Source organism: Pleurodeles waltl, chromosome 4_1 (assembly GCF_031143425.1).
Source record: "Pleurodeles waltl isolate 20211129_DDA chromosome 4_1, aPleWal1.hap1.20221129, whole genome shotgun sequence".
NCBI lineage: Eukaryota > Metazoa > Chordata > Amphibia > Caudata > Salamandridae > Pleurodeles > Pleurodeles waltl.
This window is the reverse complement of record NC_090442.1, coordinates 193,370,969-193,397,964: the sequence shown is the minus strand read 5'-3', so window position 1 is coordinate 193,397,964 and position 26,996 is coordinate 193,370,969. Positions and strand designations below refer to the sequence as shown.

The 26,996-nt window shown below is 45.9% G+C and overlaps 1 protein-coding gene across 1 annotated transcript in view; it reads left to right on the top strand.

Moving 5' to 3' along the window:
• Nucleotides 1-26,996, top strand: part of CACNA1C (calcium voltage-gated channel subunit alpha1 C) — a 1,395,795-nt gene that overhangs the window by 1,250,321 nt on the left and 118,478 nt on the right. Inside the window, exons 36-38 of the mRNA XM_069228081.1 lie at nt 12,141-12,232; nt 13,499-13,664; nt 15,613-15,740. Coding sequence (XP_069084182.1) covers nt 12,141-12,232; nt 13,499-13,664; nt 15,613-15,740 — 386 coding nt within the window. The remainder of the gene's footprint in view (nt 1-12,140; nt 12,233-13,498; nt 13,665-15,612; nt 15,741-26,996) is intronic.

Genomic DNA, 26,996 nt, shown 5'->3' with positions numbered 1-26,996 from the left:
GCAGAGAAATTGTACCGGAGGGTCTTGTCCTGGTAGGTCTGCATCTGCTTTATATGAACAAGGAGGCCCAAGAGCAGGGAGCGCTCCCCACACACTTGAGGCACCCCCTCATAACAGTAATGCATGAAGAGGGGGGATTGAAACATGGCACGGCCTCTTCTTGCCCAATGTCGTTGTTGAATGTAGAGGCCAAACTTCTGGCCACAATATTGGCAATGAGGCTGCTTGGAGTTTGTGACTAGTTGTTCTTCCAAGCTGAACCGTCAGAGGTTGCATAACTATATGGATAAAATTAAAATCTCAACTTAACCCCTTGCCATGCTCTCATTGGATGGCGAAAAGGCATTTGATTCCATACACTGGCTCTCCTGTCTGAGGATCGAACGGTGGAGGTCAGGGTAAATGGAGCGGTGTCCTCCCATTCCCACTTGAAGGAAGGGCTAGGCGTGTGTGCCCGCTCTCCCCAGTGCTCTTTACCCTGTGCATAGAGCCCCTAGCATGCTGGGTCCGGTCAGCTGCTTCTGGAGCAGGCGCGTCAGGAGGGAATCTCTCGCTATATGTGAATGACATCCTCTTGTATGTGACGAACCAAACTAGAATCTTACCACCAAAATTCTTGTTATGTGATGAGTATGGAAACTATGCTGAGCATAAAATAATCTGTACAAAATGAGTTATCTACAAAATCAGTAGTTGGGATATGCAGGGGGAATTACCTAATGACATAAGAATTACTACTGAAGGGTTTAAACATAAGCATTGAAAGGTTACTAGCAGGATTTCAAAGGGAACCCATCCTTTAACGATACTGGGGCAGGCAGCAGTCTTCAAGCATCACCCTTCCTACACTCTGTGTTTAATGCAGAATTCTCTGTTCCCTCTACCAGAAACGATTTTCCTCAGCTTTGAGAGGGAACAGCGTACACTGCTTTGTGATAGGGCTACACTGAGGATAGCACTGAAAACCCTGTTTATAACCCCAGACAGTGGTGGATTGTCACTTCCATACCTAAGGACTTGCTATTGGACTTCCCAGCTGCAGCCATTGCATGATTAGATATGTGCCCCTAGCGATGGACCTGCAGTGAGAGTGGAGAGATGCTAGATGGTGGTACCAACCTGGACAATATATTTACAGGGGACAGTGGGAAAATAAATTACTGTCTGGGACAAAGTGACATTTTATCTAAAATGGAAGGCAAAAGTCACAATGCTAAAAGAAGTGAGTAAACTACAGGGTTATGCACAGTGGGGCCTGATTAATATCCCTATGGTCGAGGGCATGGTGGAGGAGAGCAATACTAAAACATTTTGGGTGTCTGCGGGAAGAATTAGGAGATAGATACCCAGGATTATAAATACACACAGCGCCGGCATGTCCTACAAGATGAGGGAGCCGATTGGTCTGATCCGCCCACACCACTTGAGAATCAGATTCTACTATGGGAATGGGGAAAAGGAGCAGTATCATCACAATATAAAACCCTTATCAATAATCTGCCTGACAGGTTTTGATCCTCTGACAACAATGGGAATGCATCTTGGTGCGATAGAATCATAATGATTGGGATGCAGCACTGATGCACGCTAATGAGGTAGCCGTAAACGCAAGGTTGTGTTTGATCCAGTTTTAAGGTTCTGCATAGGGTTTATTATGATAGAAGCAGACTCTACAAAATGGGAAAGTCCCAGATGCCTAACTGTGGGAATTGTGGCATGGAAGAGGGAAGATTCTTAATGCAGTTTGGGGATGTATTAGGCTCCAAGAATATTGGAAATTTATACTGGCAGAACTGAGGGCTAAAGTAGAATGTGAAATTCCCTTTATGCCTCAATTTGTGTTTTGGGGTATTCCATGTGATGTAGATATTCAGATAAATAAAATCCTGTTCTGTGTGTTTCATGCAAAAAGGGGCAATGCAAGGCATGGGTGATCCTCACAAATACAGAATTAAGGACTGTGGCTAGCAATGGTGGAATAATTTTTTGGGCTGAAAAACTGATATATTAGAGAAGATGCTGCCGTTTCAAATTTGAGAAGATCTGGGGTAGATGGAAGAAATTCTACAGTCTGAAAATAGATGATGCAAGTAATGCAATCCAATGCAGGAATGTGTAGGCGCAGATGATTATACAGAGAAAAGGCAGGAATGCGCCGTATTTAAGGCATACAGCACATTTCTGACTTTTTCCCCTGTGCTGGTGCACAGTAAGCTTCCTAGCACCAACGACAAGGATGCCTGTGTTGCATGCAGAGTTGTTTTTGTGCAAGAAGGAGCAACTTCCTGCACAAAGACAAACCAGAGAGGCAGTTTCCTCTTTCTATGTGTGCTGCAAAAAGCAGTACACATAGAAAGAGGAAAAACGAGGAGAAATAAATATATTTCTCCTTGTTACGCCTCTCCTTGGGAGGCTTATCTTTTTGGCACATACCCAGGTTTGCCTATTCTTGTAAATCTGGGAATGTGACAAAAACCATGGATGCTGAGTGGGAAGACCCACGCAACACCAATGGGAACGACTCCCTGGTGCAGAGTAATGCAATGCTGCGATGTGCGCTGTGTTATGTTACTAGAGATTTATGAAGCTATGCAAGGTCACGCAAGATACATGTCATTTTTCATTTACATTAATCTTGCACCACGTTGCAAGAGTGACACGTTGGTTTCCAACGGTGGATCATTAGCTAGTTCCGGCACTGGAGACCCTTGAGCTGGCCACCCCTTCGCCACAGGCATGCCAGGTCATAGTGATGTTTACCTCTCCCTACTTAGGGAAGGGCTGGGCAACTGTCACTGATTTTTCTATCAAGGACTGACAACCGAGGCATGGTGGTTCTGGGCAGGAAAATAGGAAAATGTCCCTGATGCACAGGAAGGAAACTCATTAATAGGTATTTCTATTCTGGTCTGCAGAACGATTCCCTTGTTATGGCCCAACAATGCACTTTAGACACAGAGTTGCCTGGCCACACAGGTGGGTCTCTTGCAATATGGCAGGTGGTCTTCCACCAAGGACTTTGAAGTCTAAGCATATTTACAAGATGGTTTTGAGGAAGAAAATGTTCCAAGACCTCTAAGGTCTAAGGAAACAGCAAAGCAGAAAACTGACCACAAGCAAATACAGACTAAAATACATTAGAAGTTAATTTAACTTGGTGAGAGAGGATTTCTGAAAGGTGTATACCAGCTAGAACAGCCCATTATGCAGAGATCCTCTTGTGAAGGTGGGAAACGGAAAGTGATGTGGTGCATGTGAAATAGGGGTTTCTGTGAACTTTGTGTTAGTTGGAGCCCATAGGATGCCTGTTAACAACAATAGGTAATATAAAATATCCAATTTTTAAAGTGTTCTATGATTTTTCTCTCCAGTCACTCGGAATATTTCAGCTAAGTATGCACTCATACTTGGACACTTATTAGTATATTGTAAAGAACCAGAGTTATAGGTGGAGGCAAAACAGGCCACAGTCTTAATGTGAGCTCTGACTGAGCTCCCACAAGTGCGATACAGTCTGATCCACAAAGGCATACAGTTCTGAAAGACTAAGAGGAAAAGTGTCATCCAGGGGTTCCCAAAAGTTTTTGACCAGCAGCTCCCTTGACCTATTGGCCATTGGCTGCAGCTCTTCAATATGTTACTTTTTTTTGGCGGGTGGGGGGGGATATAAGCCCAATCTTGGGAGTACTTCCATTTTTCACCCTGAAAATAATTCGGATGAAGGTGATATAATCCTAGATGTAATCCTATCCACTGCGGAGCCCCAGGCAGGTTCAATGACTCATTGAAGGATCATGTGGTTCTTGGAGAAGTGACTTAAGGAATGCTTGATGCTAGGCCACACCCCTAAAAATACTTCATTTTAAAAGTTAAATGCATGGGTGCTACGTGTTGTGGCTGCTGGTAAACCTTTTTGTGTGGCACATGCTGGAATCACAGGAGGAGGTTTACGCACATGCTGTTGAGTGAGATTAGCAAGACTGCCTTTCCAGAGGTGTGGTTATAGACCTGATCACTGTTTAAAGATTTCGTTTTCACTTCTTCCTAAGCCCCTCATGTGCCCTATCCTGTCACTGAGCATTATCCTCAGAAAACCCAACCACTCAGAGTCACTGTCACTTTCTTCACATTAGATTCCAGTACAACAAGTAATTAAATATTTTGTAGCCAGTGCGTTGTAACATGCTACTTATTTACCATGATATGTAGGAAGGCCAGCCACAAAACATGCAAATGCCAAATACCTCCTTTGCCTTATGTAACATTTATTGTGCCACGGCACTGAGGCTGTAATCAAGCACTTCCTTTACCAGCAACAAATACTCACTTTAACTCCTCTGCGTTTTACTCCAGGCGATGAAGCCTTAACCCACGCGCTTTCACCATCAAACCATCTTCTTCAATGGCTCAGGTTGCAGCATACTCCTCATATAACTGAATGAAATCAAATGGAAATCCCTACCAAACCTTAGCAACAAGTATGACACACCCACTCAGCGTATGCAGCCAATTTAAACATTTATTTTCTTTGGAATTTGGGATTAATCTCAGAAATCTGAAATGGGCTAAAAAGATCCCCCTGTTCAATACAAGCCCAACAGTGACAACACCTTCCCTGGATTTTTTCTAAACTTTTCTCTTATCTCTTCTCAAATAGTGGCATGTATGGCATGTATAGTCAAATAAACGCGCAGTTCCACCTGCCTTCACTGGAAAAAAAACAGAAGATAAAAAAATAAAAGTAGACATTTCCTAAGAAGCTAGCGGTTTCAGCAGATTTCAAAACCTGCGCGCCACTCTACCCCGCCTCTCAGTGCGCAGATTGAGACATCGTCCATTATGTGCCACAGATGGCATATCTTCATCTTCGGGTCAAAAGATGTGGCATTAAACCATCAATCCTACCTGTGTGCATCTTGAATAGCTCCGCCAGGCAGATGATAAACATAATGACTACTGCAGTGAGGAGTTTAGTGAGCATGGGCTTGGCGGTGGCTCTGCACATGTCACGCAGTAAGATAGTTTGTAAACGCTTCCTAGATCAACATGTGTCTTAAGTGACATTGAAGCTGCCTGTTCTTTGTTCAAAGGCATTTCCTTTTTGAGCAAATCATTTATCCACAGCTAAGCTTTTTTCTTTTCTTGCACTGAGCTCCATCAGTTCACAGTGGTTCCACAACTGTGTGCTGGTGCGTGGCGCCCCTGGCTAGTTTTGTTGGCGCACCAGGGTGTCGCGGCACACAGATTGGGAACCCCTGGAGTAACCTAAAAAACATGCAGGTTGCTGTATCTGTCCAGTGGAACATAGCCACTGCCAAGTTAAAACACCAGCAGTCCACAGTAGAAACTGGAGAGATCAGGGATAAAGTGTGAATTTCTTACAATATGCTTGTGAGCGATTTGATTCTATATGGGAAGCCCCAACAACAGCATAAAGCAGGCAAGATACAAAGGAAAAAGAAAGACTCCGCACGATCCATGTGGGCAGAACCTTTCCTTAAGAGGTGATGTATGTATAGAAATAATTTAAATTTTAGGTAGAAGCAGGGAAAAAGGGGACTTTGTGGAGGGTATAATGATCCTTAGTTTATTCGGCAGGATAGAACACTTGGTTAGCAAAGATAACATTGGGTCTTTTACTGAAACTGCTGGTACGCACAAATATTTTAGACATGAGTACGCTTGCAGGGTTCTGGTAGCTTTCCAATTCAGAACATTTATTTTTGCAGGTAAAGTAATTGCTGTGAGCAACCAGATCTGGTATTTGTCAAGCACTGCCCGAAATTACTAGGTTAGTGAAAAATGATATGGAGATGTTATGAATGCTTTATGAATGATTTGCAACCCAGCAAAGGTATCACACAAAAACAATGTGCAAATGTGAAATTTGCATATCTCATAAACGTCATTGTTGTGAGAAAACTGCTCTAAATTAGCTATGGTCCAGAAGCCCACGTCTCCTTTATAGGCCTGGCTGTCTGTTGTGTCCTACTGAACTCAACAAGCTACTTGCAACCCTGCAAATCCCCAGGTTAAGACTGACAGGAATTACAAAGTCAAGTAGTCACTGAGGTTAATAATCCCCGCAATGCTTCCTAGATAATTTATGTGTATATTGGATGGCACCATCCAGCAATACACAGACCCTGATGGTAAGCATGTGTTTCTTTCCTGCCTCCTTGCACAGCTCTCTCCTTCAGGATGCATTGTTTTCCTTCTCGACAAAGCTCTACCTGTATCCTTGATCTGTGAGCTTCTCTCTCTACTTCGTCACGATGGAATGGTGTGTCCACTTCCTTTATAGCTAGAGAAAGTATTCTTTGCCACCTGGCCAACCACAGCGCAGAGATCTTACACAGATAAGAGGCAAGTGCTTTAGAAGACACCATTTAGAAAAATATGAATCCCCATGTAAAACATGTCTGTGTGGAAAATAAATGCGAAATTAGAAAAACACAAAGGTAAGTATGAGCTAAAATATGTGCGGATGTGCCAGGATGTGCAATGTTCAGCTGAAGATGTGCACGGTGATTTTGACTGAACATCCAAGATTCACATAGAGAAAGTGAGGTTCATGTACATGGAGTTCGGATCCAGCCCCACAAAAATCTAGAGAGCCGACCTCCAGAAGTAGGTCTACTGAATATAATCAATTTTTGATAATAGGCTATCACTTGGGTCACAGATGAAAACCATGCAATTAATTGCTAAGTTCCATCTGTATTCAGTGTCCAAGATCGGTCGGCTTCTATTTTCACAACATAGCATAGTTGAGTGTCAAGTTGCAGCCCTATCTTGAGTATATCACTGCCTATTTTAGCAAACGTAGGTGGCAATGAAGAGTCTTACAATCAGAATCGTTCGTGGTAGAGGCAGTATAATCATGTTTAAAGTTGGTGTGATTTTCTGAGATCGCTGCCTATAGATACAATGGTTCTGGCGCCTACTGTGTGTCAAATTTGGAACATTGTTCACCACCAGGCCCCTTATTATCTTACTTCTATAGTCTGTCTGCAGGACATTATGTAAATGATCAACATCTGAACATCTTCCAGGGAGTTTACTAGGATAGCCTCTGTTATCAGTAGCATGCTGTGGAAGAGGGAAGGGGAATGGTGAGATCTGACATTGAACTTGTGCAGTTCTGGTCAGTACGAGCTTAGAAATCTGAGTTTGTAAGACTCGATGAGCTGCAGCAAGTTGTACAGCAGATGTGTTTTTTCTCCAAATAGCTTTAAAGAGTCAGGTACAACTTTCCATGAAGATCTAAAAGATAAAACTGTCTCTTTAGGTTTCTTTGCATTAAAGTGTAAACCCAGGTCAAGTTATTTCCACGATTATTTTATTAAATTCTGCATTATACACCCAAGACTCTAAGGACATACCTGTCCTCAAACAAATCATATTCCAATTCACGTCATTGTTTTTTACTTAATTTCAAATGAACCTACCCGTAGAGATGGGCATAAAGCCCATGGCTGGCACAATTTCATGCATCACAAAGGAGAGACATGGGCACTGAGGAACCTGATGCACATAGCAGAGGCTTCTTGCCCAGTACCCAGCAAACATACGATGGTGCCAGAGGCGTACCTGTGCCAAGAGTATACAAATGTATTTGCAGCTGAGCAAGAGCGGGTGACCTGTTTCCATCCCCGCCAGATGCCACAATTGAAAATAATAATAATAATTTGTTTTTACCATCTACAAGGGCTTTAAATAGCAATTATGTTACCCTATTTCAAGGCACTCAATTTACTGACAGTGAAAGTATTGAGTTGGCATTGCTGGGATGTACAATTGTTACCTTCAGATCACATCTGCTGTCAGCAGAGAGAATTCAACTCACTGAATCATCTCTCCGGAAATAGTCCGTGGGGTAAAAGGACTGAGAGGGCGCAGGTTCACGCACTATCGACTTGGATTGCCATTGTACAAAAGAGGGCTATACATTCATCCATATATTTATCCATCTATCCCTCCAAAAGGAGAATGTACATGCACTTCTGAAGGTGGCCAGATCAGTGACCACCATGCATAAGTTTTTGCGCTCGCGGAGACCTGGCAGCAGTGAACACTGAAATTATATTCTTGACATCCTTGTCCATTCCCCCGAAGGGCGGCTGAGTGCCCTATGGAATCAGTGATCTATAGCGGTGTGTTGCACCATGCAAAATTGTTTCATAAAACTATGCATCTTGCTCAGTTTCTTTTTGCCCATGTTAGCATTTTGGGATTTTTTTGTTGTGTGACTGTTTACACATTGACAAGTTGTGTGTTTGCATACACCCACTCGCCTGCACATGATCATTTGTTAAGTGTTTGAATGGTAACTTGCCCTAAAAAAGATAATGAAAATGTGAACTTTAGTGTGTTTTAATTGTATGTTCGTGGTTTTTGAGTTCATCATTATGCAAGCCCACACTGTGACCGATCTAAGGGGACCTCTCCTCTTCCCGGGCAGGCAGGTGAAGAGCAGCCTTCAGGTGAAGAGCTGTACTTTCTGTGCTGGAATGCTTCGGGGACATACTTTCCACTTCTTGATGCTTTCACACTGCAAAGGCCCCCTTGACACATTACCATGTGTTTCACTTGAGCCAGCCATGGCCTAGGACGCCAGCCATTTTGTGATTTGCCTTTAAGCCCCTTTTGACATGAAATTACACTGCTTAATGATACATATGACTTCAAAAACTCTGTGCCATTTAGTGAGTACAAGCCTTGTCTCAGGTTCTAATTCCACAGTGAGAGTAGCGTGTCAAGGATGCTCACTGTTTTCAAGATGTAATAGTCTCCGGCGACATAAAACTGACTGAAATTCCGAAGCCGAAAGAAATTACAAATTACAAATCTGTGTTTACTTTATGAATGTCTTCCTTGACATTCTCCGTATCCCGAAAGGAATTAAGTGCATCATACTAACGAGAGGGGCAGTTCCATGTCTTGTCTCCAGTGTACTCCAGTTTCTTATGCTTTGGAAATCTGTATAGGGCACAACTGGCTAATGGTATGGCATTTCAGTCCTTTCGGTAGGTAGCCCATAAGTGATTTTCCAGATGTTTCTGTGGTTTCCATTGCAGACCTGAGTCTAATTCGGCTTGTGTGTGTATGAGGTTTCACGGGAATGTTCCTGTGTTATGTGGATTTATGAAGTGCAGTGGGTCGTGCGTCAATGATCTTGGTGTTTGAGTGGTGAGACAGTCGGCATGCTCCAAATGTCATGCATCATGTAGGGTCCTGGGTATTTAAACTATGGGACGCAGTTGGTAATCAATGATAGGAAAAGCCTTGCGTACCATGCCAAAATAGCCAACTAATGTTTGGCTTATTTGGACTCTTCTGAATGTTTGTAAGGAGTTTTGTCTTAGTGTGCTGTGGTGGAGAGTGCTGTTACGAGCACGGTGGGTTGCAGCAGAGCTGCTGATATTACTAATGCATGCCCGTCTTCCGTTGTACTCAAGACCACTATCCCTGCCTCTCCCTGACCTCACAACTCCCACCCTTTACTTCTCTATCCAGGTATGACATCAGGACCCCATATCCGGACTCAGCACCCTTCATGGCTCTGTAATCACAACACTTTATAGGTCACTCTTTGCCATCAGGGTTGCTAAGGCAATCAGAAAATTGTCTAAAATAAATATTGTGCCCTAAATTTTGTTTAGAGATATCGCCCCGTAGAGTTAATAATAGAAAAACTAAAACCAAAGGTATGGTATTTTTCTAAACTAAATTTAGGACACAACAATATATTTTGATTAAGAAATTTTGACAACAACCAGGCAGCAATGGAATCAGATATACCCGATAGGTTATACTTTAAAAATTGTCTCTCCTTCGTACAGATCACATTTTTGTTGCTTTAGGAAGGTGTTACCGCCATTTATTCCTAGAGGCCAGATTCAAGCCAAGCTTTGAGGCTATCGATACAGCATACATTCAACCACAGTGATTGCAAATGTGACTCATTCACACAGTCAGCAGTTACCCTGTCTGCATTCTGCCCTTGTGGGCCAACTTTGATCACCACTGCATAATACAGGGAGTGCAGAATTATTAGGCAAGTTGTATTTTTGAGGATTAATTTTATTATTGAACAACAACCATGTTCTCAATGAACCCAAAAAACTCATTAATATCAAAGCTGAATATTTTTGGAAGTAGTTTTTAGTTTGTTTTTAGTTTTAGCTATGTTAGGGGGATATCTGTGTGTGCAGGTGACTATTACTGTGCATAATTATTAGGCAACTTAACAAAAAACAAATATATACCCATTTCAATTATTTATTATTACCAGTGAAACCAATATAACATCTCAACATTCACAAATATACATTTCTGACATTCAAAAACAAAACAAAAACAAATCAGTGACCAATATAGCCACCTTTCTTTGCAAGGACACTCAAAAGCCTGCCATCCATGGATTCTGTCAGTGTTTTGATCTGTTCACCATCAACATTGCGTGCAGCAGCAACCACAGCCTCCCAGACACTGTTCAGAGAGGTGTACTGTTTTCCCTCCTTGTAAATCTCACATTTGATGATGGACCACAGGTTCTCAATGGGGTTCAGATCAGGTGAACAAGGAGGCCATGTCATTAGATTTCCTTCTTTTATACCCTTTCTTGCCAGCCACGCTGTGGAGTACTTGGACGCGTGTGATGGAGCATTGCCCTGCATGAAAATCATGTTTTTCTTGAAGGATGCAGGCTTCTTCCTGTACCACTGCTTGAAGAAGGTGTCTTCCAGGAACTGGCAGTAGGACTGGGAGTTGAGCTTGACTCCATCCTCAACCCGAAAAGGCCCCACAAGCTCATCTTTGATGATACCAGCCCAAACCAGTACTCCACCTCCACCTTGCTGGCGTCTGAGTCGGACTGGAGCTCTCTGCCCTTTACCAATCCAGCCACGGGCCCATCCATCTGGCCCATCAAGACTCACTCTCATTTCATCAGTCCATAAAACCTTAGAAAAATCAGTCTTGAGATATTTCTTGGCCCAGTCTTGAGGTTTCAGCTTGTGTGTCTTGTTCAGTGGTGGTCGTCTTTCAGCCTTTCTTACCTTGGCCATGTCTCTGAGTATTGCACACCTTGTGCTTTTGGGCACTCCAGTGATGTTGCAGCTCTGAAATATGGCCAAACTGGTGGCAAGTGGCATCGTGGCAGCTGCACGCTTGACTTTTCTCAGTTCATGGGCAGTTATTTTGCGCCTTGGTTTTTCCACACGCTTCTTGCGACCCTGTTGACTATTTTGAATGAAACGCTTGATTGTTCGATGATCACGCTTCAGAAGCTTTGCAATTTTAAGAGTGCTGCATCCCTCTGCAAGATATCTCACTATTTTTGACTTTTCTGAGCCTGTCAAGTCCTTCTTTTGACCCATTTTGCCAAAGGAAAGGAAGTTGCCTAATAATTATGCACACCTGATATAGGGTGTTGATGTCATTAGACCACACCCCTTCTCATTACAGAGATGCACATCACCTAATATGCTTAATTGGTAGTAGGCTTTCGAGCCTATACAGCTTGGAGTAAGACAACATGCATAAAGAGGATGATGTGGTCAAAATACTCATTTGCCTAATAATTCTGCACTCCCTGTAGTTAGTAACTCTCACCATTAAAAAAAATTGCCACAAAGATAGTCACTGAAATCTATTCCACTAACATTTACCAAATGAATAGCGCCATTCCCTTCCGCGCTCCTCACTTTAAGCACAGAGGCACTCTGATGCCAGTTATCTGCCTTGCATCTATACTGACATAAGTGTTGAAAACAACCTAAAGGTTCAATGTGGCGCGAAGTTCATATCTATCAATATTAGTATCTCACTTTGTTCCATTTTAATGTGTTTTCAATAGTTCGTGGGTAGAGGCCATATTGAGCAGAACGTATACACTGTTATTGTCATCAATGCATTAAATGCATAATGCATAGTAGTATTGCATTCACTGTGGTCAATGCACACAAGGTACGTCCTTGCGTCTGCTGTGTCGGCCATCTTGTTTATGGGAGAGCCACTGTAGAGAAGGTTTGTACGCTACAAAACGTATTTCACACCATCTGAGTTAATCTGGACATAAACCACAAGGATACAGTGCGGGTTCTCTAATCACAAATCTTATGTTTTCTGTTAAGGTTTTTGGCAAAATTGCACTGAATGACACAACAGACATCAACAGAAACAACAACTTTCAAACCTTCCCCCAGGCCGTGCTGCTGCTCTTCAGGTCAGTGTGCTCTCCTTGAAGCCCGCACTGTTGCGGATTCAATGCGGGTGTTTTCTGATGCGCTGCGTTTGGTGTAATGGAATTATGATGAGCGATGCTCAGGTGCATGAATACTTACGCTCTCGATTGTAGTGAAGCAAAATTAGAGACTTATATATGTATATTACTTCTTAATTGCTCTAATAGTTAAAAGAAACCTTTTTATCTGGTACGAACATACAGCGTGCTTCATTATCCAAAATGTTGTCCTCATTACCGCAGAGAGCTTTGTGTTAAAATAATGTGGTTGGTTCCAGGGTACTAGGGTCCGTGAGCCTCACACATGCTTCCCTAGAGATAAACACTGCAGAGCAATGGCCGCTGTTGAGGCATTCCCCACACAGGCTCTGTTTACAGCACTGAAAGAGCCAAGGGACAGAACCATTGAAAACACTGGCAGCTTCTGAGAGAGAGCAGAAGTGTGGAGAACCGAGGAAGAGGGAAATAGGGAAATTATCATGCCTTGCATGGGCTTGTCTGCTTTGATGGAAGAGAATAATCTGCATAGCGCTACTTTTATGTGTAGTTTTATGCAGTGAATTAACTGCTACCTAAAGGAACCTTATAAGCACCTTCAGTATCATACTGTGTAGTGTAGAAACCTTCTTCGGTGGGATCAACCTTTAAGTCTCTGCAGAGGGTGCCAGAGAGTGGTAATTTCGGCATAGCTTTCTGCAGTTGCAAACATGCACAACAGTCTCAGCATGGGAGACGGCTGGAGAAATGAGTTAAAGGCTGGTTGAATGGTAGGCATTGGAGTGTTGATCTGCTGTGTGTAACCAAAGAGCCACCACAGATATCTGGACAGGGTGGGGTTTGTCTGTTTGCTGATAACACGATCATGGCTTAGGGTGAAACATGAAGGATGGGTTTGAAAGAGTAGAAGGAGCAATCAGTGAATTGGATACCCAGGATGTCAATTGCAAAATCAAGTATTCAAGCCACAGAAATCATGCATGGGTCGAGGGGGAGAACTTTCAAAGCATGAAACAGTAGAAGAGTTGTAGGACAGTTATAATGGATCATCTCAAAGTGTGACAACAGTGTGACAAGCCATGGTAAGAAAGCAAAACAAGTTATGCGATACATAGCAAGAGTTATAGCCATGGGAAAAATACAGGTTCCATGAGAGCTATATACATCACCAGTGACATCTAGTTCAAGAATACATCAGGCATTCTTTGGACGGATTATTTACTTCCGTCCCCATCTCTGTTTTTTCTCCAGGTGTGCCACTGGTGAAGCGTGGCAGGAGATCATGCTCGCTTGTCTTCCGAACAAGAAGTGTGCCCCAGAGTCCGAACCCACTAATTCCACCGAAGGGGAAAATGCCTGCGGGAGCAGCTTTGCTGTGTTTTACTTCATCAGCTTCTACATGCTCTGTGCCTTCTTGGTGAGTTGCAGCCTCTGAGCTTCAATGCTTGCTCACTGTTTCAAGAATCATGTCCCCCGTCACCTGTGAACATGCTCATAGCTGATTGTGTAGTATAGGCACCAAACCAGGAAGTACCACTCATGGTGGGAACTTAAACAGGGAATTTGAAAATCATTATAATGAAGTAACACTATTGTTCAGTACAACATTAACCAATGAAAGACGATTAAATAACTGGGGGAAGTGCAGAACAGAATAAAGGTGAAAAGCCATAAGCATCATATTGTTTGAAAAAAGTGGCTGTAAGGGGAAATGGTATATGTAAGGAGCAACTAAGGATGAACTTGTCATTTTAACTGAAGGCGAATTGTGTAGATTCCCCAAGAACTCTGCACTGCAACCCCGAACTCAATGGCGTACATTCAGCTTTTTATTCTAACCTATCCAACCGAGCAGCTATTGGGCTATGTCATTTGGGTCCATCTGATTAGCTGTATTGCCAAATCCTCGACTAAGGACAATTGCATTTTGTATCTTTTTTACCTCCTGCAGAAGCCCCTTCTGTTACACTCCCACCAGTCTTGAAGGTCTTCACTTCCCAGTCCCACCTTGGATACAGACTTACATCTGCGCTTTATTGGAATACATTTCTATATGTTTGTGGTGGTTACAAACTTCTCAGAACATTCACGCCTTGGAGCACCACTTTCCGTCCGGGGCAGCTGATTTATTCTTACGTTCTAATATGCGGGAGTAAATTGTTGTACACGTGTAAATCCACAACTCCAGCACACTCCCCAGCCCATGAAACTGCAGCAGAAATGGGATTAGGTGTTAGGTTTCAGCTGTGAGAAAAACAGCTCCCTCATCATCATCGTTTAACTCTTTACACCTGCGTCTGGGCTCTTGTATCTGAAGAACAAATCACCACTATCACTGTGCCACCAGCCCACTCCTCAGGTTCTCCAGGCTTTGTGGAGCATCAGAAGGCTGTTGTGAATCACGTCACAGTAAACATCCTGCTGCAGGCCCATTATATCCCAAACAGTGCAGCACCCTCCTCATCAACATCTGCCTTGGTTCAAATGGAACCACAAGATACTCTTTCATTCTCCATGTCAAGAAGACCAGGCTAATCCCTAAGGAGCCTAGGTGATGGAGGAAACACCCCATTTCTCTCAGTCCTCCAACATACCTCTTAGATTTGATTCTGCATCACGCTCCCAGTTACCTTTGCAGTTCCTGAAGCCGTGTATGTGCTCACAAGATGCCGACGTGTAAAATGTCCCCTCCGCGGGCAACTAGTTTTGGCATTGTTAGCTATTTACGACTGAAAGGAGAGCCCCCTACTCAGTACCACTTTGGTTAGCGGGATGACCTGCCAGAACAAGCACATTGAACATTGACTCTCAAAGTAGTATAACTAATCACTTTAGACACAGGGACCTATCTAATTTCCCCAACTTATAAAATAACACAATTTTATCCAATATTCCACATCAGTACATTTTAGCCGGAGTTCTGTCTTGTACAAGGCAAATCCTGTATATATCTACTGTATTAAAGCACGGCGGCTCCTGATGGTCAGATAACAGCAACAGTAGTATGTGTCTTATTGCCAGGCTTCAAAGAAATATATCTCTTCCCCTACATGCACACATAAATAGTAGATTCAAAACATTTATTTCATGCACTCTTTACTAGTAACCCCAAAATTTGACTGTAGGCTGCATAAGAGTGGCCTCTGATGCAAATAGGTAGTTTATTTAAATGTAACTTTTTTCAGCAAGATGACTAGCAAATCGAAAACATTGTTTAATTTAGTCCTTTGTGTAGTTGACAAACGTATGATTGTCTCCCCAGAATCTATGGAAAAAGTTCATATAAGGAATTGAATTCCAATTGAAAAGTGACCAATGCACACAGCTATACAGCTATATCACGCTTGTTATTACATTCTCTCTAGATCATCAATCTCTTTGTAGCTGTCATTATGGATAATTTTGATTACCTGACACGAGACTGGTCCATCCTGGGACCCCATCACCTGGACGAGTTCAAGCGTATCTGGGCAGAGTACGATCCAGAAGCCAAGTAAGTGACGTGTAGAAGAAGCAATGTAACAGCAGGATCTCACTACTAAAAGTCAGGCAGACAGGAGAACAATATGTACATTTATACACAAGTTGTTCAGTTTAGTCGTAATAATGGCTCGCACGATGTTGGTTTTGTTCTCTGATTACAGATAAAGCAATAATCTTCACCCTGATAACAATTGATGCAAAGCAGTTTGCATGGGATTTTACCCACTGCATTTTCCAGTTATACTTCAATCAATCAATCAATCAGTCAGGTCTTGTAAAGCACAAAATTGTCACCCTGGGGGGGTCTCCAGGCGCTGGTGTGAGTCTGCGGGCCTCGCCCTGCTGGCGATGGTGGTCGAAGAGCCAGGTCTTGAGCTGTTTTCTGGAGTCCATCAGAGAAGGGGAGGTGTGCAGGTGGGATGGGGAGGTCGTTCTAGGACTTGGTGGCAAAGTAGGAGAAGGAGTGACCTCCGGAGCATTCGCAGTGGATGCGGGGGACATGGGCTTGGGCGAGGGTGGCTGAGCGGAGTTCTCTGGTTGGTCATCGGAAAGTGAGATGGCTGTTGATATAAGTGGGTCCGGTGTTGTGGAGTGCTTTGTAGGTGTGCATGAGGAGTTTGAAGAGGCATCTTTGCTGTACGGGGAGCCAGTGGAGGGCCCTGAGGTAGGGAGTGATGGTGGTTCTTCTGGGTAGGTCAAGGACAAGTCTTGCTGTTGTGTTCTGGATGGTCTGGAAGTGGTTCAAGGGCTGCTTTGTGGTTCCGGCGTAGAGAGCATTGCCATAGTCGAGACTGCTGGAGATGAGGGCCTGGGTGTCTGTCGTCCTGGTGGAGATGGGGATCCATTGGAAAATCTTGCGGAGCATGCAGAGGATGTGGAAGCAGTCAGAGGAGAAAGCGCAGATCTGTTGCTTAATAGGTGTCCAGGATGATCCCTAGGTTGCATGCGTGGCTAGATGCATGCGTGGGTGGGGAGGTCCGAGAGTGGCGGGGCACCACAAGTCGTCCCAGGGGGGCGGCTTGTGTCCGATGATGAGGATCTCTGTTTTATCTGAGTTTAGCTTGAAGCAGTTGGTCCTCATCCAGGCAGCGATGTCGGTCATGGTGTTTTGGAAGTTGGCTCATGTGGTGTTGGCGTTGTCTGTGAGGGAGAGGACGAGCTGGGTGTTGTTGGCATAGGAGACAATGTTGAGTCCATGGGAGTTGTTGTGTTCAAGGTTGTCCGTGAGCAGACAGTTGATGACCTTTTCCAAAACTTGGGCGAGGAATGGGAGGAGTGAGATGGGGCGATCGTTATTGAACTCGTTGGGGTCGGCTCTGGGTTTCTTCAGAAGGAGCTTGACCTCGGCCTGTTTCCAGGCTTCGGGGACTGTGGCTATGGAGGTGTTAAGGGTTTCTGTGAAGGATTCTCAGATTACTTCTCTTCCTAGGTTGTAGAAATGGTGCGGGCCAGGGCTCCGTGGGGGACCCGAGCGTGATGGAGGTCATGATGGCGATGGTGTCTTCAGTAGGGATTTGCTTCCATTCGGTAAACCGGTGGGGGGTGGGATGTGTTAGGGTGCAGGAGAGGTCGAGATCGGTGGGCTGGGGCTCGCAGTTGCTGTAGATGTTAGAGATCTGGTGGTGGAAGTAGTCTGATAGCTTGTCGCTGAGGGCTTGGGAGGGGTGGATTGTGTGCTCAGTGGCGGAGGGGCAGGAGAATTCTCTGACGATGCTGAAGAGTTCTCTGGTGTGGCTGGCCCTAGCCTCAATGTGGGTAGTGAGTGCTTCTTTTTAGGTCTCCCTGAGTCGATGGTGGTATCTGTTGAGGGTGGACCTGAAGGAGTTGAGGTTGTCGGGGGTCTTGTTGTCTTCGTAGTTTTCTGCAGTGGGGTTTAAGGGTCAGAAGTTCTGGGGTGACCCATGTAGCTTGCTTGGTGGGTTTGCTGGTGGTGGTGCTCTTTAGGGGGGCGACGGTGTCGACAGTAGATGAGTACCAGTTGGAGAGGTTTTGGATGCGGAGTTTGAGGGTGTCTGCAGAGATGGCTCTAGTTCCCTTGAGGTCGGCGAGTTTCCGTGACTTTGCCCAGGTTGCAGCAGGGGAGGGTGGGGGGTCTCGTTGAGGCATCATGCTGTCAATAGATGGTGAAGTGTACAATGTTGTGATCTGTCCAGGTTACCTCAGTGGTGTGGCAGAACTTGACTCTATCGCTTGTGGAGAAAATGGGGTCCAGTGTGTGTCCTGCACTGTGGGTAGGAGTGGTGACCAGTTGACAGAGGCCAATGATGCTCATATTTTCGAGGCGTGAGATGGAGTTGGCTTCGCTCTGACCTTGTAGGTGGAAGTTCAGGTCCCCATGGAAGATGTAGTGGTTGGAGTCGACTGCCAGGGGGGCATTGAAATCCGGGATGGAGTTGCTGCAGTTGAGGCGGGGCCTAGGGGTTCTGTAGGCGAGGGTTCCCCTGATAGTGGTATTGGCATCAGGTTTGATCTGGAAGTTGAGGTGTTCCATGATCGGAGTTGTGTCGTCGTCCGACGCAGTGCAGTGGAGGGAGTCCTTGTGGATGATGCCGATGTCTCTTCTGTGTCTGTTGGGGCTGTCGCGGTGGATCATCTTGTATCCCGGGGGCGTCGCAATGGCATGTCTGGTGCAGATACAGGGTTGAGCCAAGTTTCAGTGATGAACATTATGTCGGGAGCGAGGGTTGTAATGGTGTCCCAAATTTCTATGGCATGCTTGCTGAGCGATCGGACGTTGAGTAGTGCGCAGTAGAGTTGTGGATTGTGGCAGGGAGTTTGCTGGGTGGAGATAGTGGAAGTACCTACATCCCACGAGAAACAGCAGTTGAGGCAGTAGAAGGGACCTTGTGTGGAACACAGTCCGGCAATGCAGCAGTTGGAGTTCAGAATCCTCAGCATGAGCTTCTGGATCTTATCGTAGGAGTACCAGTGGGGGGCTGTAGATTAAGGGTTCCTGATGCTGGGCAGATGAGCGCAGACAGGCTTGCCTTCGGCACGCCAGTGGCGCACGACTGCCATTAGGTAGGTCCTGGGGGAGGGCGGGGCACAGTGAGAGGAGGGCGGGAGAAGTGAGCAGGAGCGAGAAACGGCAGGAAAAAAGTGGAGGGGACCAGAGCACACAAGGGGAGAGAGCAAAAAGCAGAAAGAGCCGCACAAACACAAAAAGGCAGAAAGAGCAGCAAAAGCACACAAGGCAGAAAGAGCAGCACAAGCACAATAGCAGCTCAGGAGGGCTCAGCTGGGCGAGATGCATTAGGGAGAGCTACATGCTCTTGTAGTTGTAAGTTTATCATAAAAGAAAAAACATACATAACTGCAGCAATGTATATTAGGTAATCCATTATGATCACTGCTCATCTTATCAACAGTATACAATTTATAGAGAACAAGCCATATGGAGGAAACACCCCTCCTCCCCCCCAAAGCAACCCATCCACCCCAGAGCATTTTGGGGAAATTTCTGGATTGAACAAAAATAGAAATAAGTCACTGCTCTATCCACTAGGGGGAATCGGAGTTGGCTCCTGAGCAGTTACCCGAGGTAGGTATTAGGTGGGTGTCTGACCACTTTTGATATTTAGGCAACCAGGTGACTGTGGGTCTTAGGGCACAATATGATCTAAATTTGGGGAGAGTATTGGTGGGATTGACCACCTGAGTGGAGTTTTGGAATAAGATGCCATTATCATAGCCTGGATAGCACTGGCCATGATGGTGTTTCTGACTAGATGTTTATATGTGTAGCTGAATTAGATGTGCCCCTTGCCCAGTAGGCTCTTCCAAGTAATGGATTAGTTGCTTTGTTGGTTGCTTTGTCTGTTTTAGGCAGGAAAGCGTAGTCAAGTTAAGCTTGATGTTTTGAAGATTCCCTGGATGAAAGGTGGGCTGGGCCTTCCTGATCTCGTATACTATGCGGCTACACAACTGTAGAGTACAGACTCATGAATATTGGTGTGTTTTATGCATTCTTTCTTTTAATTTTATGTTTTTCTGATAAAATGCACTAAAGTCTTTTTCAACAATTAGAGGACACCCAACCCCTCCACCCCCGGGCAAACCTTGCCATTATCATCACTTCGGTGGTTCTCTGGATAATCTCCTCTTTCCCCACCCATACATACATATATCCATCAGTTTGGACCAGTCGTGTAAATCTTCAGCCACTTTATCATTCGTCTGAACCATTTTCATTCTAATCTCTTCAGCATTTTCACACTCCTAAACATTTTTCTATGGGGATGTTAGTTTGGACGGCTGTGGATAGATCGAATGTGTGCATTTCGGCACTTTGCCAGTGAAGCAAATTTATACCACAACTACATACACCAAGGCTTAGAGAATAACATTTAGGCAGTGTGAGCCCCATCCTCATTCCGGATGATCCAGAGTCGGAATGATGTCATATGACGTTGATTCCAACTTTGACAGCGCTGACACAGCCCATATCAGTGCATGAGGCTTATTTTGAACAGCCAGGCACAGGGGAGGAATGGGAGGGTTCTGAGGAACTTTTAGAGTATGGTTTGGAGCTGGACTGATATGAGGATCTCGTTGAAGCCAGTGGACTGGATACTTCTCCAGATACTGGCATGCTTTCACCTCCTTCTGTGGTTACGGAGGAGGGAGCTTCATATGCCATGGTGGTGCGTAGAGCAGCCGAGGTATTGGACGCGGAGTTGTCCACTGTGCCAGTCAGGACTAACATACTGACAGAGGTGCTTCAGCGGGGGTTGCTACCTCGGAGCCGATGTTACCCTTCAACAAAGCCTTTACTGATGTCCTACTGGGGACATGGTCCAAACCCAGCACTGGGGCTCCTGTAAATAGGACAATCGGACACCGTCATCGACCAGCTCCTACTGACCCTAGTCTCCTCACCCAACTCCCCACCCCCGAAAGCTTGGTTGACCAAGCCTCCACCTACCATGGTGCCTTCCCTTCCGCTCCCCCCGGATAGGGAATCCAAGAGGCTGGACCAACTTGGGAAGAAGATGTTTTCTTTCTCCAGCCTAGCATTGAGGAACATAAACACCTCATGCCTATTGGGCAGTTTTTCCCATACTTTATGGGATAGGGTGGCACAGGTGCGGTCCCAGGTACTGGAGGGCATGCGGGACAGTCTCACTCAAGCTGTCAAAGATGGGAGAGATGCAGCCAAGTTCACAATTCGATGTGGTTTGGACATGATAGACTTGATGGGCAGGGCGATTTCATCGACAGTGGCCCATCGTCACCACGCCTGGCTTCGTACAACTGGCTTTTCCGGGGATGTACAGGCAAACCAGATGGCTCATGCCTTTTTGGAGAAAAGGCAGACTCCGTGCTTGAGCGGTTCAAGGACTCTCGAGCCACAGCCAGATCCTTGTGCCTCTCGGTGCCTGCTTGACAACAGTCTGCTTTTCTCCCCTTTTGAGGCCTCGGAAGGGGCATGGTACCACGCCACCCACAGCCACTGTCCTCCATCATCACAGCATCCAGTGGGAGGTCGTGGTACCTTCAGACCCATAGTTTCCAGCCAAAGGTGGGCCACCACCCAGCCCCCCTCTTCTACAGTGCCCAAGTCCTCCTAGTATGATTCTGCAAGACCATGCTTGTCCAGTTGAGGGAGGATTCAGTTTCATCTCCCTCACTGGCGGTCCATAACATCGGACAAATGGGTCTTGCAGATCATACAGAAGGGCTATTCCCTCCCCTTCCAGTCTTACCCTCCCTCTACCCTCCATTGAAAAAAACGCTGATAGAGGATCATTTAATCTTGCTCCACGAGGAAGTTACGGCTGTCTTGGCCTAGAGAGCCATAGAAAGGGTCCCCATGTCAGAAGTAGGCAGTGGTTGTAATTCCCGCTATTTTCTGATTCCAAAAAAGAACAAGGGTCTTCACCCTATCTTGGATTTAAGGGCCGTCAGTCTCTTCCTCAAAAAGGAGAAATTCAAGATGCTCACTCTTGCTCAGGTCTTGTCTGCCGTAGACCAAGGAGACTGGATGGTAGCGTTGGACTTGCAGGTTGCATATTTTCACATCCCCATCCTGCCCACCCCCAGGTGTTACTTGCGGTTCAAGGTGGGCCACAAGCACTTTCAGTTGACCGTGCTCCTCTCCGGTCTCACCAGTGCCCCTCGGGTGTTCACCAAGGTGATGGCAGTGGTAGCAGCTCATCTGCGCAGGATAGGGATTGCAGTCTTCCCCTCCCTCAATGACTGGCTGTTGATGGCTCCGACACCCCAGGCTCTTGTCAGCCACCTTCAAACGACCGCAAACCTCTTGCATTCGCTGGGGTTCACTATAAACATGCTGAAGTCACACGTGACTCCCTCTCAGAAGCTCCCTTTCATCAGAGCCGTTCTGGACACAGTGCAGTTTTGGGATTTTCCTCCCGAGCAGCGAGTCCAGGATATTTAGGTTATGATACTGATGTTTCTGCCTCTATCCTGAATTTCGGTGAGACAGACTCTGAGGCTGTTGGGACTCCTGGCCTTCTGCATCCAGTTAGTCAAGCATGCCAGATGGCATATGAGGGCTCTGCAGTGAGACCTGAAGTTCTAGTGGGCGCAGCATCAGGAAAATCTTACCGACACAGTTGAGATCTCGAAGGGAACTGCAGTGGTGATTGGTGAACTGCGGTTGGGTCAGAGGCAGACTCCTCTCCCTTCCCCAGCCAGATCTCACATTAGTGACAGATGCGTCTCTTCTGGGATGGGGCGGCCTTCTGGGAGAGGTGGAGATCAGAGGCCTCTGGTCTCTGGTGGAATCAGGACTCCATATCAACTTACTTGAGCTCAGGGTGATCCAACTGGCATTGAAAGCATTTATCCCTGTTGTAAAAGGGAAGATAGTGCAGTTGTTAACGGACAACACCACTGCAATGTGGTACTGCAACAAGCAGGGCAGTGTGGGGTCGTGGACCCTTTGTCTAGAGGCTCTGCATCTCTGGACATGGCTGGAACAGCAGGGCATAACCCTGGTGGTTTAACACCTGGCTGGTTTTCTGAACACCGGGGTGAACAAACTCATCTTTCGAAGCCTAGCGGATCACGAATGGTATCTCCATCCGGAGGTGGTGCAAGGACTTTTTCAGCAGTGGGGAGAGCCTTGGTTAGATCTGTTCGCCTCCACAGAGAACGCGTTGGAGTTTCCAAGGCGGCAATCGCTCGGCAATGCTTTTCGTCACTAGTGGAGTGCAGGCCTACTGTACGCTTTTCCGCCTGTACCACTTCTGCCCAGAGTTCTCAAGAAGATCAAGAATGACTATGCCCAAGTCATCCTAGTAGCTCTGGTGTGGGCACAGAGAGTCTGGTATCCCGAGCTTCTGAAAATGAGCATCAATCCTCCGATCAGGTTGCCGCTTCGGGAGGATCTTCTGCCACACCAGCAGGGGAGAGTTCTCCACTCGAACCTGTCAACTCTGCGCCTTCATGCGTGGAGATTGAGCGGCAGCAGTTGATGGCTTTTGACCTTCCTCCCGAAGTCTGTAAAGTTATTTTGGCAGCCAGGCGTCCCTCCGCTAAAATGGTATACGCCTGCTGTTGGAAACGCTTTGTATAACATTGTACAGAAAGGTCATTTGATCCTCCTTTTGCTTCTCTTTCTGATATCCTTCTCTTTATACTTTCCCTTGCCCAGGAGGGTTCTGCCTTGGATACTCTCAAGGGCTATCTTTCTGTCTTATCGGCATTCCTTTGGCTGCCTGACCAGCCTTCACTTTTCAAATCCCCTGTTATACATAGATTCCTCAAAGGGCTTGTACATATGTTTCCCCCTACGCCCTTTGTTATGCCTCAATGGGACTTAAATCTGGTCTTCACATTGTGTTACTGAAGGTAAGTAACTTGTTTGTCTTATTTCTATTTACACACACGTATGGGGCATCTCAAAATCTAGCTAGCTCACAAAACAACATCAGTAACAATCTTTGAGGCTCCCCCAGATGTCTCAAGGTGTCATCCATGAGCATGATCACTGCATATGACACATCGCCAACCAGGATCCCATGCTTTTCCAAGATCTCATTGAACCTTATCACCACTGGCTCTATCACCAGTGCAAACAGTTATGGTGGCAAAGGGCACCACTGACAGTTACACCTTTCTACCCACCTGCTGGCCGATAGGTTACTACTCAATTTCACCCTGGCAGTGGATTCTGTTTGCAGAAGGCAAACCCAGTCCCAGAACACGGATCTGAATTCCATCTGATGCAGGACCTTGAACATATACTCCCAGCTAACCGTGTCAAAAACTTTCTCGATGTCTGGAACTGCCAATACACACCCCAACTTCAACTGTTGCGCAGAATGTAACATAGTTGCAAGCCTCCAGATATTTAACATTGTGCTGCGCCCGGGGATAAACCCACACTGGTCTGCATGCACCAGCGTACCTATGTTTTGTTGCAAGCTGTTAGCCAACACCTTGGTGAGACGTATGGCATCTGTATTAATCATTTAAAGGGTCAGTAAGAACCCTCCTTGAAGAGGTCCCTCATGGATTTTGGCAGCATCACTACTACTGCTTCCCTGACAAGCCGTCCAGTTGTTTGGCCTCCTCAACGACTTCCATAATTTGTCTGCAGGTAATTGCACATAGGTTTGACAGAGCTCAGGGGGAAAACCATCCAATCCCAGTGCTGTATCCAGTAGCATTTATTTCAGTGCAGCACCACACGTCTTATGTCGGTGTCTAGAACCACCAACTGCTCCCTAGTGAAATTCGGAAATCACACAAAGGTTAGGAATGCCTCTGCATTGATACTGTGCTGTCATTGGAGTCATTCAAAAACCGGTTGCATGCTCTGTTGCAACAACCTCAAAATACCGTCTCGATATGAGACTATTGTTCCATCGGATTGAGTGAGTAACAGGATCTGTGGGTGTGGCCTTTCCAATTTCAGTAACCAAGGCAAGTGTCTTCTGAATTTGTCCCCCTCTCTGTCTATACTCTTTTAAAGTGAGAACATCTTAAGTGTCCCACCTTTCACTAAATTTCTTGGTCTGAAACCGCTGCGTCATGGCAGCATCATCACTTGGTTTGTTTTTCTGTAAATTAGACACTTTCTTGATCAGCTGTATCTGAATGACTATTAATGAGGTAGGTCCTTCGCGAACCCATTGGGAACATTTGTACATTTCATTTTGTGAGTCTCTAACTGTGCTTAGCAGTGAATTGCAAAGAAAGACTTGCAATATGAAAGTGTCATACATCTAGCCCTCACTGTGAAAAATTGTGTTCTGTAGTGCCTTGATGTGAAGCTTCCAAGGGGGTTGTCTCTATAGGCATGTAATCAATTAACGGCGTGGGATCGAAGAGGAACCTATACTGGGAGGCAGCAGCATTCACCTTTTGAGCTATATCGCTAGTCGCTAACATTTAATCTAATCTGTTGTGTCATGGGTTAACGAGTGGGAGGGATTTTCATTTGCCTCAGGGTGAAATTCCGGCCAAATATCTACACAATCTATTCTAGGCATCGCTTCTCTTAGTTCTCATATTTCAGTATATATTAGTATTGGTTGCATATTCAGTACACCATCCACAGTACTGTTGAAATCGGCCCTACACGCAATCGGTACATGGTCATAGGGCACTATCACCTCCAACACGTTGCAAAAGAAGTCCTTATCATCAATACTTTGCATATACACGTTGACAACACACATCTCCACCCTGTCCACCAGACCGTAAACCAGTATTTAGCGACCCTCAATATGGGCTTTGGCATAACAACGTGAAAAAGGGACCCCTGGTGTAACCCACAATAACACTTCCCTGGCATAGGAAGAATACATGCATTACTACATCTGCCCTCTTCAATTTGTATGTATCTTCTCTGCCTCCATGTCTGCCTTCATGCATAGTAATGGACTCTAAGCGGGTCATTACAACATTGGCGGTGCCCATTTGGACATCAACCAAGTTTCCGTCCGCCGGCCCAGCAGGGATGTGGGCTGCAACATGGGAGCCGGCTCCAAATGGAGCCGGCGGTGTTGCGGCCGTGCGACGGGTGCAGTTGCACCCGTCGCGCTTTTCACTGTCTGCATAGCAGACAGCGAAAAGCCGCATGGGGCCCTGTCAGGGGTCCCCTGCACTGCCCATGCCAGTGGCACGGGCAGTGCAGGGGCCCCCAGGGGCCCCACAACTCCCCGTACCGCCAGCCTTTTCCTGGCGGTTCAGACCGCCAGAAAAAGGCTGGCGGTCGGGGACTCGTAATCCCCTGGGCAGCGCTGCTAGCAGCGCTGCCCTGGCGGATTACAACCGCCGGGGCCATTGTGGCGGAAAACCGCCGGCCCCGGCACTACCGCCGCAGTCGTAATATGCCAGGAAGCACCGCCAGCCTGTTGGCGGTGCTTCCGTCGAAACAGCCCTGGCGGTCTTGGACCGCCAGGGTTGTAATGACCCCCTATATCTTTTAGTGTGATCATTTAGCCCGTGTACATTCCAAATGGCAATATAAATTGTTCCCAGCGTGACCAAGACCAGCAGCCCCTCCAGTCTGTAAATGAGGGAGAATCAGTATCATTAAAGAGCTCAACTGAGAAACTGGGTGTGAACTATACATTGACCAATCACTTTAATCTGCACATAACAATGGTGCGGTGAAAATATTTGATCTAATGAGAACTCTGAACCCCACCAACTTCACTCAGCCCGGGTAAACACATCCTAACTGAACCAACCTCATCTATATTTCCCCATCTGATTAAGCCCTAAGCTCGTAGAAATAACCAAAAGGGTACAAAAGAAAGTTCCAGTTGCACATTTGCAGTAGTTGGAATGCCACATGTAGTCAGCCTCAAGCTGCCTTTGGTGGCTGTCAAGTTTAACCTCTTGACAGAGGTGCTTCAACCCGGGGCTTCCACCTCTGAACCCCTTTTGCCCTTTAATGAAGCCCTCACTGATGACCTTATGGGGAACTGGTCCAAACCCAGTACATGGGCTCCTGTGAACAGGACACCAACCTGCCACCATAGGCCTGTGCCTAACAACCCAGTGTTCCTGATGCAACACCCAACTCCTAGGGGCTTGGTTATCCAAGCCTCCACGTGCCATAGTGCTTTCCCTTCCACACCCTCGGACAAGAAATCCAAGAGGCTGGATCATCTTGGGAAGAGATTGTTTTCTTCCTTCAGCCTAGCATTGCAGTCTGTGAACGCTACATGCATTTTGGACCATTACACCCATAATTCATGGGACACGGTTGCTCAAGTGCTGCCACTGGTTCCGGAGGAGGCCCAAACTATTCTCTCCCAAGCTGATGCTGATGGGAGAGACG